General features: G+C 39.5%; 1 protein-coding gene across 6 annotated transcripts in view; it reads right to left on the reverse strand.

Annotated features, from left to right (window-relative positions):
* CDKL5 (cyclin dependent kinase like 5) overlaps positions 1-13,567 on the reverse strand; it is a 211,637-nt gene that overhangs the window by 42,869 nt on the left and 155,201 nt on the right. For all 6 annotated transcript variants that reach the window (XM_081793077.1, XM_081793074.1, XM_081793076.1 and 3 more), the window contains exons 11-12: positions 10,397-10,548; positions 4,458-5,424 (exon numbers count right to left, since the gene is read on the reverse strand). In XM_081793077.1, the coding sequence (XP_081649203.1) occupies positions 4,458-5,424; positions 10,397-10,548 (1,119 nt within the window). The remainder of the gene's footprint in view (positions 1-4,457; positions 5,425-10,396; positions 10,549-13,567) is intronic.

Below are 13,567 nucleotides of genomic sequence, written 5' to 3' on the forward strand. Positions count from 1 at the left end.
ATTGTCCCATAAAAGAGTGAATCATCTGATGAATGTAAAATAATTCAAACAAATGTCACACAGATGGAAAGTGAAATTCTCATTAAAGTTAAGGCAAGCAGGGAAAGAATTACGCTGAAAATAGTTCAATTAATTATTAAAAACAAAGAAAATTATCTTCCCAATATCTAGTCATGTTTCTGTGCAGCACTCTAATTAGAGATTCTATTAGTTAATCCAAAATTTCTCTAGCAGATCCCAAATTATTTTTCATGAAGAACTTAAATGGCAGATTCAGATGAAATCAAATATTCTTTGGATATATCAAGGAATAGAATCAGCACCCTTAATAATAGGGCTTAAAATTTCCTACCTACTGTAATGTATGTACTTAAATTTTCTTAATCTTCCGTACGATAACGGTATTTGTATTTCGTGTATTTTCTTAATCATAATCATGACAGCACACATCTCAGGAGACACTACCTATTTCTCTCAAGGAAGTGAGACACAAGCTAAGAGCAGCCTTGGTCCACAACGGTGTGTACTGAGGGGAAAAGTAGCATTTTCCACCCTTGAAGAAAACAAGATTAAGGAACAAAATTACCAAGCCATGAGGAGGAGTTGGCTGCATTGTGTATTTGCACAACACACACACAGAGTATTATCTTGAGCCTTACGTGATGTATCAAAAACACTTTACTTGAATTTTAAATAGGATTCTCTCGGTCTTTGTCTCCCTTGCTCCCCAAATATACTATGAAAGAATATTTTGGGCAGGAAAATCATCCGATGTAGCCCTTCTTCCTACTTTGTGACAAGATCTCTTTTGAATTTTATCACCTGTATTGTTTACAAAGTCCTCTAGAAAAGTTTATTTATTTTTTTAATGTTAATTTTGAGAGACAGGGAGTGACAGAGTGCAAGTGGGGAGGGGCAAAGGGAGAAAGAGACACAGAATCTCTAGCAGCTTCCAGGCTCTGAGCTCTCTACACAGAGCCCGATGCAGGGCCCGAACCCACAAACCGTGAGATCATGACCTGAGCCAGTGTTGGATGCTTTAACCAACTGAGCCACCCAGAAGCCCCTAGAAAAGTATTTTAGAAGACAAATGATTTACATCTAACCTAAACTCTTAAGTGACAGTGCCAGTTCAGTCCCCTTCCTCTCGTAGGTGGCCGCAATACTTTGTAAGAGAGCAACTCCCATCGTTTACTCATGGCTTTAGTTACTTGTCAAGCCATCTGCCATCTTTGTGCCTTTAAACTTGTACTGTCTTGCAGGTTGGCACTGTACCTCCTGAACTGGAGTTAAAGTTCTGTAACAGTTGGATCTGTGTTGAGTCCACAGTAACCATTCATAATTAGCTCATCTCCACCAGGTTCACAAAGTCGGGGTTTTTTGTTTGTTTGTTTGTTTGTTCTGGAACTGTGAGAACCACTCCATTTGTCTTTTCTCCCAAGTTATAGCTGTTTTTCTTACTTCTTCTCTATTTACACTATGCTTAGTGCCAACACACTTTACCTGGTTTTGACCTCCATCTAACGTCTAGGGGCGGCTGCCACATTCTGGAGATCTTTCTAGGCCCTACGGGTTCTCTCTAGGTGGACTCCTCTGACCACTGCTCTGACTCCAATCATGGCATCTCCCACCACGTGCCATCTCCTCCACATGCAAGAGTGCATCTCTTGCTCCCCCTCTCACCTGGGCACCTGTCCTTCCAACCTCATGCAGAACAGCTATGCTTAGGGGCCCAGGGTCACTTCAGCCTCAACAGGTCAGCACACTGCAGTGCTAAGAATGCTGGCCCTGAGACCTAGACACTGTTCTCATGATCCCAGCTCTGCCCTGGACTAGTCGGGTAAACTTGGGCAACCCATCTAACTTCTAGGAGCCTCAGCACACTCATCCACGAAATGAAGGGACTGAATTAGGTGACTTCAAAAGTCCTCTCTTGGGGCGCCTGGGTGGCTCGGTTGGTTAAGTGTGTGACTTCAGCTCAGGTCATGATCTCGCGGTCAGTGAGTTCAAGTCCCATGTCAGGCTCTGTGCTGACAGCTCAGAGCCTGGAGCCTGCTTTGGATTCTGTGTCTTCCTCTCTCTCTGCCCCTCCCCTGCTCACACTCTTTCTCTCTCTGTCTCTCTCTCTCTCCCTCAAAAATAAACATTAAAAACAAAAAATAAAAATAAATAAAAATAAAAAAGTCCTCTCTCCTACTCTGAAAAGGAGTTCCTAGGAAAGGAGCCCGAAGGCTTCCTTCTTCCTGTATTTAATCCTTCAATTCACACATCCTGTTGCATGTACTTCTGAGGAGTCCTTAGGACCCATGATTTCTGTTTCCCACTGCAGTGACTTTGTCTAGAACATACTCCCATCACCTCATACTTGAATTACTGCAAAAGCCACCTCAAATCTTGCATTTTTCACTGCAGCAATATGGAACAAATTGCAATCCCCAGAGCACACCATGCTGTTTTACGTCCCTTAGCTTTTGTCTTTTCTGCCTTCCCTTCCATCCTCTTTCCTAACATCAACTCCACTTTCTCCCCCTAGGTAAGCCCTAGAAATCTCTTCTCAGATGCCACCTTCCCTGGGAATCTTCCACAACCCCTGCCTGAACTGGGCCGTGCCTGTGCGTGGCACACTCACCTCTAGCACAGTGCGGGCACACAGCCTCACAGTTATTGCCATGACTGATCCCTGGCAAGTGTGCCCTAACATGCACTCCAAGAGGACAGGGACCATACCTTTTTCCTCTTTCTCAGGAGAGCCTATCATGGTGCCTCGGTCACTAAATACTTGAACACCATAAGAGACTCTTAAATACAGAGAACTAATTGAGGGTTGCTGGTGAGGTGCTGGGTGGGGATGGGCTAAACAAACGGGTGAGGGGCATTAAGGAGGGCACTTGTTGGGATGAGCGCTGGGTGTTATATGTAAGTGATGAATCACTTCATTCTACTCCTGAAACCATTATTACACTATATGCTAACGTGGATTTAAACAAAGTAATTAAAAAAAAATGTAAAAGAAACAAAGGAAAAAGAATATACTTGAACACATCCTCATTCTTTAGCCATCAAAAACTTCCCTCTACATCCTAGCTCAGGGCAAGACCTTTAGTTGCTCCCAAAGCCATTTCTAACTGCTCCTGTTCATGATCTTTTCCTGTTCTCAACTCCTATTTATAGCCAGTGCCACAGTAATCTGCTTCTTAATTATTTCATTGTTATTATGTATAATTTAGTCTTCCCTGAAAGAAGAGAAGTTTCTCAAGGGCAAGGACCCCTACCTCAGACTCTTTTGAGTGTCTGAGAACACCCAGAATAGAGACAGTGTTAAATGTCTAGAAAATAGGTCCCACCATCACAGAAGCAGCAACAACTAAATTTGTTCAAAACTCTGTGCCAGCCACTGGACACGGTGCTTTATACACCATGTTTCAACCTCACGGCACCACTCAGATGAGGAATCTGAGGCAAAGAGAGATTATATCACTTTCCCAAATTGACAGTCTGAAGCAGACTGCAGAACGAGGATACAAACTCAGGTCGGCCTGGCTTCCCAGCCTGAGCCCTTGGCTATGCAGACTGCTCATTTACTGACAATCTCCACCCCACCTTCAGCACCCATCTCGCTAAGCCCCCCATTATATATTCCATCCATATTTTCTGGAGTTCTGACACACGCTGATAAACCTGTTTTCACATCTTCTAAAAGGGGAGTACAGTACTTTCCCTCCATGAAATGCTTTTCTCCTTCCGACATTGGCTTATCTCTACTCTCATTTCTTTGATGCAGATGAATGTTTCATAGCATGAAAATATAATTGAAAAAACATGTGTTCTGTTGTAAGAATGCTACTTCTCTTAAGCAGGTTAGTGTCAGCAGTTCTAGAGTCTGAAAATCAGTAAGATGGAGGAAGCATTACGATAAAAATATTGCCTAGAGATTTACAAAAAATCCAAAAGACTGCAAATTAACATTTATCTTGGTCTGAAGTCAAATTTACCTATAGTTCTAGAAAAAATTGAAATTTTTCAATTCAGTGAAAATGAGTAAGGTATAAGTAAAAAGGGTATGTTTTAAGCAAATGTGGTCTGGAGAGACTGAAGAAAATCTCCACAAATCACACTAAATTTTGAGAAAATTAAAAATGAACCCATATAACTGATGAGTTCTGTAATAAATCAAAACAGGATTCTCTCAACAAAATATGCCAGAAAGGAACACTTAAGAATAGCCCCAAATTTCTAAAAACATGGTTTGTTTTTTTTTTTCAGTTCTCTTGAGTACTCAACAATTGGCTTAAATAACTAATTATTTAAAACAGTCCTTTAAGTATCGCTTCCCTAAATGCATTTTATCAAAAAAGCACAAGCTCCTACAGTAAGGAAACTTGCACTGACCCCATTCACACCCCTGCACCACCTTCCCATGATGAGCCAACAGATCCAGTGAAGGTCCTAAGCTGTACCTGAGGTGATAAGAGCTGCAGGCTGTTGGCCCTGGCCGCCATTCCTTGCCCTACGCTCAAGTTTCCGTCCAAGCCTTTGGCTCTCACTTTGTCCCGGGTCACGTACATGGAATGCCTGTGTGGACGCTGCTGGGAGGAAAAGGGGCTAGTGTAACCCAGCCCATAAGAAAAAGATTCATGAGGTGCGGACAGAGAATGGGAATGGCTGCTGTCCATGTGCTCTGGCAGCTTTAATTCCTCCATCGTTTTAGAATGCCTGGTTGTGGTTCGGCGGGAGTCAAGAGTGCCCTCACTTCGATTATTTCTCCCCGAGGGGCTCAGCAAAGTTCTCGTGTCGCTGTGCCTGGTGGGGGTCGGGCTGGTGGGAGAGTTCAAGTCCAAGCAGCTGGATGGGAAGTACCTACTGGTACTAGACTCTGCAATTTGGGCCCTGGCTTCAGAAAGGTTGCTCACAGACTTGGAGTCACTCAAAGCCCCGTGGCTTTTGGCCTTGGTCCTGTAGGAGGGACTCCTAGAGGACTGGGGAATAGTGTCAATGTAGCTATGCCGGCTCTGTTTTTCACTGGGCTGCAGCGTCCCGGCTTTGCTCTGAGAGCTTTCCATAAATGAGTGCCGGTTCTGCTGAGATCTGCTGCTTGACTTGAGGTACTTTGTGCCTGGGCCTTCCGAAGGCTTCGGGTCAATATTAAAATCAAACTCTGTCTTTGACTTAGCTTCTTTTGGGCTGAGAAGATGTGGTATATTGTTGTTGGTAAGATCTTTGCTGGTAGACCCAGGTTGGCTGCTTCCTTGATAGGTTTTGGTATGCATGGGACTAAGAGTAGCTCCAGCAAGATTTCCGTTTAGGAAAGTTTCATTGGCGGGAAGGCCTTCGTCAGCCCGGGGCAGACCCACACTTAGGTTCTGGATATCCTTGCTGTTGGATCTGTGGTGAGACTGCAAAGCAGTACTTTTACTGGCTTGATTTCTATGTTAAAAACAAAAGAAATACATCAGTTTCCTTCAATAGAACACACACAAAAAGTATTGTTTAAAAAAACACCTCAAAGACTAAAAACGTTAACTCACTCAAACGTGTCAACAAATCACAAGTAACCATAAGAAGAAAGCTGCTTACATCAAGTCAGTCTGCAACAAAGCACTGGTCCTGATGAAATGATTTTGGCATCCTTAAATGGTCAAGTAACTTGTTGCCAACCTCCTGTAACTGATAATCTGGGAAAGCATGTTTTTGCTATACTGGTGTTCACATGAGTGTTTGTTATAAGACGCCTGATAGGGAGAGAGCTAAGCTATAACAAACTCTTTGTAACTCTTTGTCTGCTCGAATATCAGAGGCAACGTTTAGATTTGAAGGTCATGACGTTCCATCCTTTTTATCTGTAAAACTTATTGCCTGCTTCAAACATAAATACTAACAGCACATACAGACATCAATATCTCTTTTTTAAAAAAAATATTTATTTATTTATTTGAGAGAGTGGGGGAGGGGCAGAGGGAGAGAGGGAGAGAGAGCATCCCAAGCAGGCTCCACGCTGTCAGCACAGAGTCTGATGCAGGGCTGGATCTCACAAACCATGAGATCATGACCTGAGCTGAAATCAAGAGGCAGACGTTTAACCGACTGAGCCACCCAGGCACCCCCATCAGTATCTCTCTTGTGTTTAGTCTGTATCATCAAAGACTGAAAATTCTTGCAATATACTCAATAAAATAAACACTCTAAAAAGAAATGTAAACTTTGCTGGAAAACACGATGATCAATGTTTGTTTTAGAGAAGTGGCAATACTTGGGGTACTTAGATAGCTCCTTGTACACTAAACAAAAACGCGTCTCCAACTGGATCACAGGGATCTGGAGAGTTAATTTCTCTCCAGAAGACACAATTTATTCTCTTCTTCATCATCTCACATGTCATTATTCCAAACCGACTGAGACCTTCTTTAGGATTTAAAGCTTCATTTCCAATTTGGCTTAAAATACAAAATATGAATCCACAGGAAAACCTTGTCCTCCATTGGAAAGCTGAAACTGACCTCACAGCAAGTTCAGCTTGTTCTACTGTAACTATTTAAAGAATCAAATTATAGTTTAAGGTAGGATGTTTTTAAATGAAAAATAATTTACACAATTCCCTTTTTACTATGCATTCAGGAATTCTGCTGCAAATATTGCTATTGCTAAAGATGGTGTGATATGGGGGAGTTTTGTTCCCATCACATAACTGGAAGAAAAGTCAAATTTTTTGTCTGTATAATGGTAATCTGTGAAACTATGCCTTCCCATTTTCCCAGAGAATCCACTGCTCAGGCATCAAAGGTTAAGGGCTCTTTTCCTGTCCTCCCACGTTTCAGAGTGTTAAAACAAAAAACAAAAAGGGTATCTGGTATCAAGCAAGTCTAGAACAGTTGTGGAAGGCTTCATCTCCTAAATGCACTCACTCATCTCTCCCAGTTCAGTCACAAGAACTGCAGCAGAAAATAAGGTCCCTTAAATATGAGCTAACTAGGGGCGTCTGGGTGGCTCAGTCAGTTAAGTGACCAACTCATGATTTCGGCTCAGGTCATGATCTTGTAGTTTGTGAGTTTGAGCCGTGCTGACAGTGTGGAGCCTGCTTGGGATTATCTCTCCCTCTCCCTCTCCCTCTGCCTCTCCGCTCCTTGTCTGCTCGTATGTGTGCTCTCAAAATAAATACATGAACTTTAAAAAAATCTTAAAAAAAAATTCGCTAATAGCAGATCCCAGATTTACAAAGAAATGATAAAGAAATGAAAATTTCACTTTCTATTAAATGATGTCAACAGACTCTATCCCCAGATCAATAAGGGGCAGTTAACATATCCTAAAGGCATCAGGTTTTAAACCATCAGAGTCATTTTCAACTTGTATCTTGGTAACTAAAATATCTTAGCAACTTTTCAAAAACCCAAACAACAATACACAAATAGTCTAACCCATAAATAGATCTACGTGCGTTGGTTATCCTCCATTTACCCAACCTCCAATCTGTTCTCCATTTCTCTCCGCCCCATGCAAGGCCTTAGAAGTCTAATGCTGCCTACTGCATAATCCCGGATCCCTTGCCACCTAACTCCCAGTTGGGTTTAACAGTGCAAGGGGCTGGGTGCTGTCTTCCCTACCCCTTCCCAGCGTCAACACCCTAACTCAGATCATAGCTGTGTCTCTCCACATTATAGCTCTCATGGGATGGATCCTTCTGCCTAGCTGCCCTGGGCTCTCATACTCCTACTTCCTCCCCTTTCTCCTTCAGGCCTAAAGATGGTAATAGCAGAGGTAACACATGCAGATGTTGGGCAATGTCCGAAGCTCCAAAGAAAACCAGAAAAGGAGTGAGAACAGTGAAGACAACCGCTAGAGCTTTTTGAAACTGTTGGAAAACACTGCTCTCAAAGTAGAGCATAAACCTACATGTTAGGAAGAACCTATTCAGAGCAATGTAAGATACAATTTCTAATGTGAAAAGGAAGGCTATAATGTTAAGGTAGAAACATTTATCAAAGAGTTAGGTTTCCCATAAAAGTACAAAGAGCCTAAACTGCTATTCTGAAAGCTTCTCTTAGTATTAATTTGAAGCCATTGAGCTTTGCACATAATTCTCAAGTAGAAAGGGCATCAAATTGTCTTCAAATTGGAGTTCTGCCAAAGCACAACAATAAAAAACTGCTCCGAAAATTCCATAGATCTCTTTGGCACACAACTGTAAGGAATCTGTGTTAAACTGCCAAGCACTTAAGAGGATTTTATATATAAACCCTTCTGAGATGGCTGGCAGGATAATCTCTTTAGTTAAAATAACTTTTCAAAATAAACATCAAAGATGCAAAGCTACATTTTTATGGAGAAGGTTGGTGAGGCAGAAGTAGTGAGAGGGCAGGGCAGACTGAAGTACCATCCCATCATGTCCAAGGGAAGCAGAAGCTCAGGACAGTCTGAAGGAGACTTAGGCAGGGGCAAGGTAATGCATGGGTCCACTGCCTTTTCTACAGAGATATGAACTTGGACAACAGAAGACAAGGTGTGTCAATGTGTCTTGGGGACGAGGCAGGGGAATGCATAAGTGGCAGCCAATGTGCTATGATGCTGTGAACACCTCTACAATAGTGCTGGGAAGTCCGAGTTAGCCATGGTTTGAGTAGAATTAGTGTCCCCAACAAGAAGGGATTCCATAGTGAAAATATGAACCATAGACAAGCAGAGAGAAAAGGACATTTCCAGATACATGCAAATTGAGCTGAGATCATTCCTAGAGAAACCACTTAGGCCCTTTTCTTTAAAATTCTATACAATGTTAAGATCCAAAAAACCCAAATTCTTCCAGAGATTTTATTTACTGCTAATTTCTATTCTGGTCTACCTCAAAAGAAGATTTGGGCAAACTCCTTAAAGACCCATATAAACCATATCCTCATCACCACACACATCCTCCTGGACAGATTCCTAAAGGGGTTTCCCAAGGACAGCCTCGGATCCCCACCGGGGATCTCTCAAGGCCATGAGAGGACGAACACACAGGCCCCCTTTCATGGTATGGGTTATACCACTAATTACTATAGCATGAAGCAAAAATTTATCATCTGTCTACTGAAATTGACATCATTAGGGTCCTTTTTCTTTGAAAATGTAAACTAGGGGAATCAAGTGATAATTAAGGTAGAAGAAAGACAAAAGCACCTGAATGAGGAGTGATCCCAGATAAGACACAGGCATAATGTGAACTTCCTAAATGCAAAGGAGCAACTAAATGATGAATATTATTCCTTAGTGTGCTAAAATCTCATGGAAACAAACAACAAAGTGAACACAAACTTGATTAAACAGAATTTGAATCTGCTCTCAGGTCTCCTTGGTGGGGGAACAATATAGGATAAGTGGTTACTGCCAATTCATGGATATGCTCACAGATCTTGAAAAAGTAGCAGGTTTGGGACTTTCAAAATTCCAATAGATTAAGAACAATTGTTCTATGTGGAGAGAAAACTGCGGTAAAATGAGAAAAATTTATATTCAAAAAGCTTCATATTAAGAATTATCATTTTCTGTTTCTCTTTTGACAGTAGATGAGATAAACTATTTCCTATCTTCCAGAATCTGAACAATACCAGATGACAAGACCAGCTTCTTGGTAGAGGAAGGAAGCTATCCCCACCCTAACTCCCTACCCCATGACACCCGGAAAATAGCTTCTTTCTAAAGATTATGCTAAAAAAAAATTATTTTAAGAAGCACCAATTTTAATCACTATCTACCAAACTGACTTTACTATTTCCATATTCTTATTCTTATGAAAAAAGAACTCTTCAACTCAACGATTAAAAGAGCAACAGGGGCACCTGGCTGGCTCAGTTGGAAAAGCGTGTGATTCTTGATCTCAGGGACATGAGTTTGAGCCCCACGTTGGGAGTAGAGATCACTTAAAAATAAACAAAATCTTTAAAAATAATAATAAAAAATAAACAAAAGAGCAACAAAAACACAAGACCCTTCTAATAGAGTAAAACCTACTTGGTTCAGTTGCAAAGACTGTCCTAGGTGACTTCCTACCCACTTGTGTTTGGCATCCTCTTCTCCCTGAGATCCCTTTACCCTCACCTACTCTTTTTCCTCCAAGCATCACACCTGAGTCCCAGATACACAGACTCTTGTAGCTCATGAAGCTAGAAATCCTCTTAGTTGCTAACCCATGCTATCTTTCCCAGAAAATGCATAGGTTTCCATAATATACTTGGTTAAGAAAGTCTTTAAGACCCACACAACTCTTTAATTGTGGTTCTGAATCATGTAATAAGCATAAGGAAGATATTTTTGAATAAAGAGGGCTTTCCTTCTTTTCTCTAATTGCATCATTTAAGCAGCCACCTCCTCCACCTACGTGTAAGACCAACGCTGCATCTGTATTTCCTTAAAAGGGAATATTTACCTATTAGACAAAGTGCTGCTTTCCACGTGGTAAGGTTTTCTTTTTGCTGACCTTGAAGGGGAGCGATCCAAAAGCCTCTGGGTTTGAAATGTAGGGTGATTCAAACACTGTTCTGTCAGGTATCTGTCAGCTGGGTCCAACTTCAGTAAATTCTTAGGAAATAAAGTTAGGATTTAAAAGAACATTATAAAGTCAAATTTAAATTGTAATAAAAACCTTATTTATTTTCTTATAAAAGAAATGCATGGTCATTGCAGAATATCTAGCAAACACAGTTTAGTCCAAAAAATGTTTTTAAAAATCTATCTATCTAAATTACCGATTAATTTTACTATTGTCTTCTGGGAATAAGCCTTCTCAGCCCTTGTTTTGAATATCATACATACACATTTTTTAAATAAAATCTGGCTCATATTATACATATAAGTTTTGGATCCTGCACTTTTCAATTACTAATAAAAAACATTCTTTAAAACATAATTTAAACATTTTTAGTATATTTTGCAAATATATATATTCACATGAAAGAATATACATTCATTTTTCTCAGGTCCCCCTCCTGGGAGGCAGCCCATGTTACTGGTTTCTTGTGCATCCTTTCCATAGACACAGTATCTCTATATGTTCCTTTTATTTTACCCAAATAGTAGCAGACACACAATGGCCTATACTTAGCTTTCTTTACAATGGACGTTAGATCTTAAGAGGTCATTCCATATCGGTTAAAAGCTTTAACTCTATGGATATACCTTAGGTTGTTTTTATCAATTTCCTAATGATAAACATTTTGGTTGCTTCTTTTATCTTATTATTATGAACAATACTGCAACAAATAACTTTACAAAGTTTTTAAATGACTGAAGAAGTTTATGGTATGGATGGGATGTACCATCATTTATTTCGTCTCCTTCTATTGGACATTTAGATGGCTGCCGCTTTTTCACTATTATAATTAATGCTAAGATAAACACCTGAAATCCTTGCATGCATCCACAATCCCTTTCATAGGATACAGTCCTACAGATGGAATTGGTAACTATGCAAATTTTTAAGGATTATTTTCTATGTGTTGCCAAATCAACCCCTAGGGAGGTTGTCTAAAACGATACTCCTCAGCAAGTGACAATCTACCAATTTCCTGGCACCTGCATCAACAATAGGCATCATCCTTTTTTTCTTTTTTTCTTTTTTTTTTTTTTTAAGTACTTGTAAACTAGAGATTTAAAAAATGGTATCTAGAGCCACCTGGGTGGCTCAGTAGGTTAAGTGTCTGACTTTGGCTCAGGTCATGATCTCACAGTTTGTGAGTTCAAGCCCCACGTCGAGCTCTGTGCTGACAGCTCAGAGCCTGGAGCCTACTTCAAATTCTGTGTCTCCATCCCCCCCCCCCCCCCCCCCCCACTCACTCACTCTCTCTCTCTCAAAAATAAATTAACATTAAAAAAAAATTTTTAAGTGGTATCTCCTAGCTGTTTTAATTTACATCTGTGATTACTAATGAGGTTGAATATTTTTATGTTTTTTGGTTATGTATATTCCTTCTTTTCTTACTTTTCTATTTGTATATCTATCCTAATTTGTAAGTGTTCTTTATATATTACGGTAGCTAACCCTTTTATGTTGCACATAGTAGATGTTTTAACAACTAAAATGCTTTCTTCTAATATTATTTATCTAATTAGTAATTGGACAAGCTTTTAAAAGGTGAATCATTATAAAAACTGATTTTTGTTGGCAAATTAAGCAATTACATAAAACATAAACCATAATACCTAACACAATTCAATAGAGTACACTGGAATTTGCTGTGATGACATTCTTACAGCAAATTTCAGGAGCAGCATTCTCCCTCAGATACGGGAAGAATGTTGAAATTCCAGCATTCCCAAATCCATCTCTAGGCTACTTTCATTGGTTTTTCCCACAGTTAATCTCTTTTGATTCACTGTTGAACAGTGAGAGCAAACTCAGATTTGCTTCCAGTAAGCCAAAATTCAATTTCAGACAACCGTCTTTAACCTAGCACCACAGAAAATTTGAATTCTGATCCTATCACACACTGAAACATTCACTTTGGGTCAAAAGATTCTAGTAACCCACACCACTGCTTACATGCAAGTGGATCGACATTCATATTAACTCAGACACAATTCTACAATTATCTCAATTCCTTCTTCTTCTTCAGAAAATAAAAAAAACTGTGGAGGTATATAAAATGATTTTGGTCTCACTGGCAGTTAAAACAGTTAACATCGAAGTTGGCTCCTGAGCAGTATTTTCAATTAGAAGTACATATGACTTTTCACAAACCAAATATCTACTAGCACCAACATGCTATTTTAAGATTATCAACTGTAGAAATTACTGCATATACACACAAAGAACAAATTTTATATTTATAAATACAGCTGTTAATTTTCAAATTACCCAAAAGGAAGAGGTCATCAATAAAAAAGTATAAAACTTACTGAGTAAATAGTTTCAAAACTCAGTATTTGGGGGTAAAAAAACCCAACATTTTTAAAAACTAAAATAGAGTCCACATAAATTATTTTAGGTTAGATTAATTCTGGTAACTTGTATCTCCCCTAAAATGGCTAATAGGTATAAAACAGATGCAGGATGAGATGGCCAAAATGAATAAATCTGCTTTAGGGAACAGCATAGAGAATATAGGTCTTCATGAAAGGATAAATGATGTTATTTACTTGTCAAATTCACTTTAAAAATAGCTAAAAGACAAAAGGAATAATTGTATTTATATAATACTCAGTAACAAGGTGATATCATCCTTTGCTACAAGAACTCAGAATTATGGTTCTCAGGAGTGGGGAGGGACAGGAGTACAGAGCCAGGGAGAGGGTCATGAAGAGGCTTCTGGGTGTTAATAATTTTCTATACCTCAATCTTGATGTGGTTACATGGATATGTTTACATTATAAAAAAATAACCGAAATGTATACATAATTTGCATACCTTATGAATATACATTCCAATAAAAATATTTACTTAATGTTAAAGAAATTTGAGGCTAAACATATTAAATAAACAGGAATTGGGCTGTTTAACTTCCAAATTGGTACAAATACAGAAAGATTCAGGTTTCCTTTGTACTTTTATCTGCTATATTTTAACAGGTACCAGACGAATATTTGGTAATTACATTTGGTA

This window comes from Panthera onca, chromosome X, assembly GCF_046562875.1.
Source record: "Panthera onca isolate mPanOnc1 chromosome X, mPanOnc1 haplotype 2, whole genome shotgun sequence".
Taxonomy (NCBI): Eukaryota; Metazoa; Chordata; class Mammalia; order Carnivora; family Felidae; genus Panthera; species Panthera onca.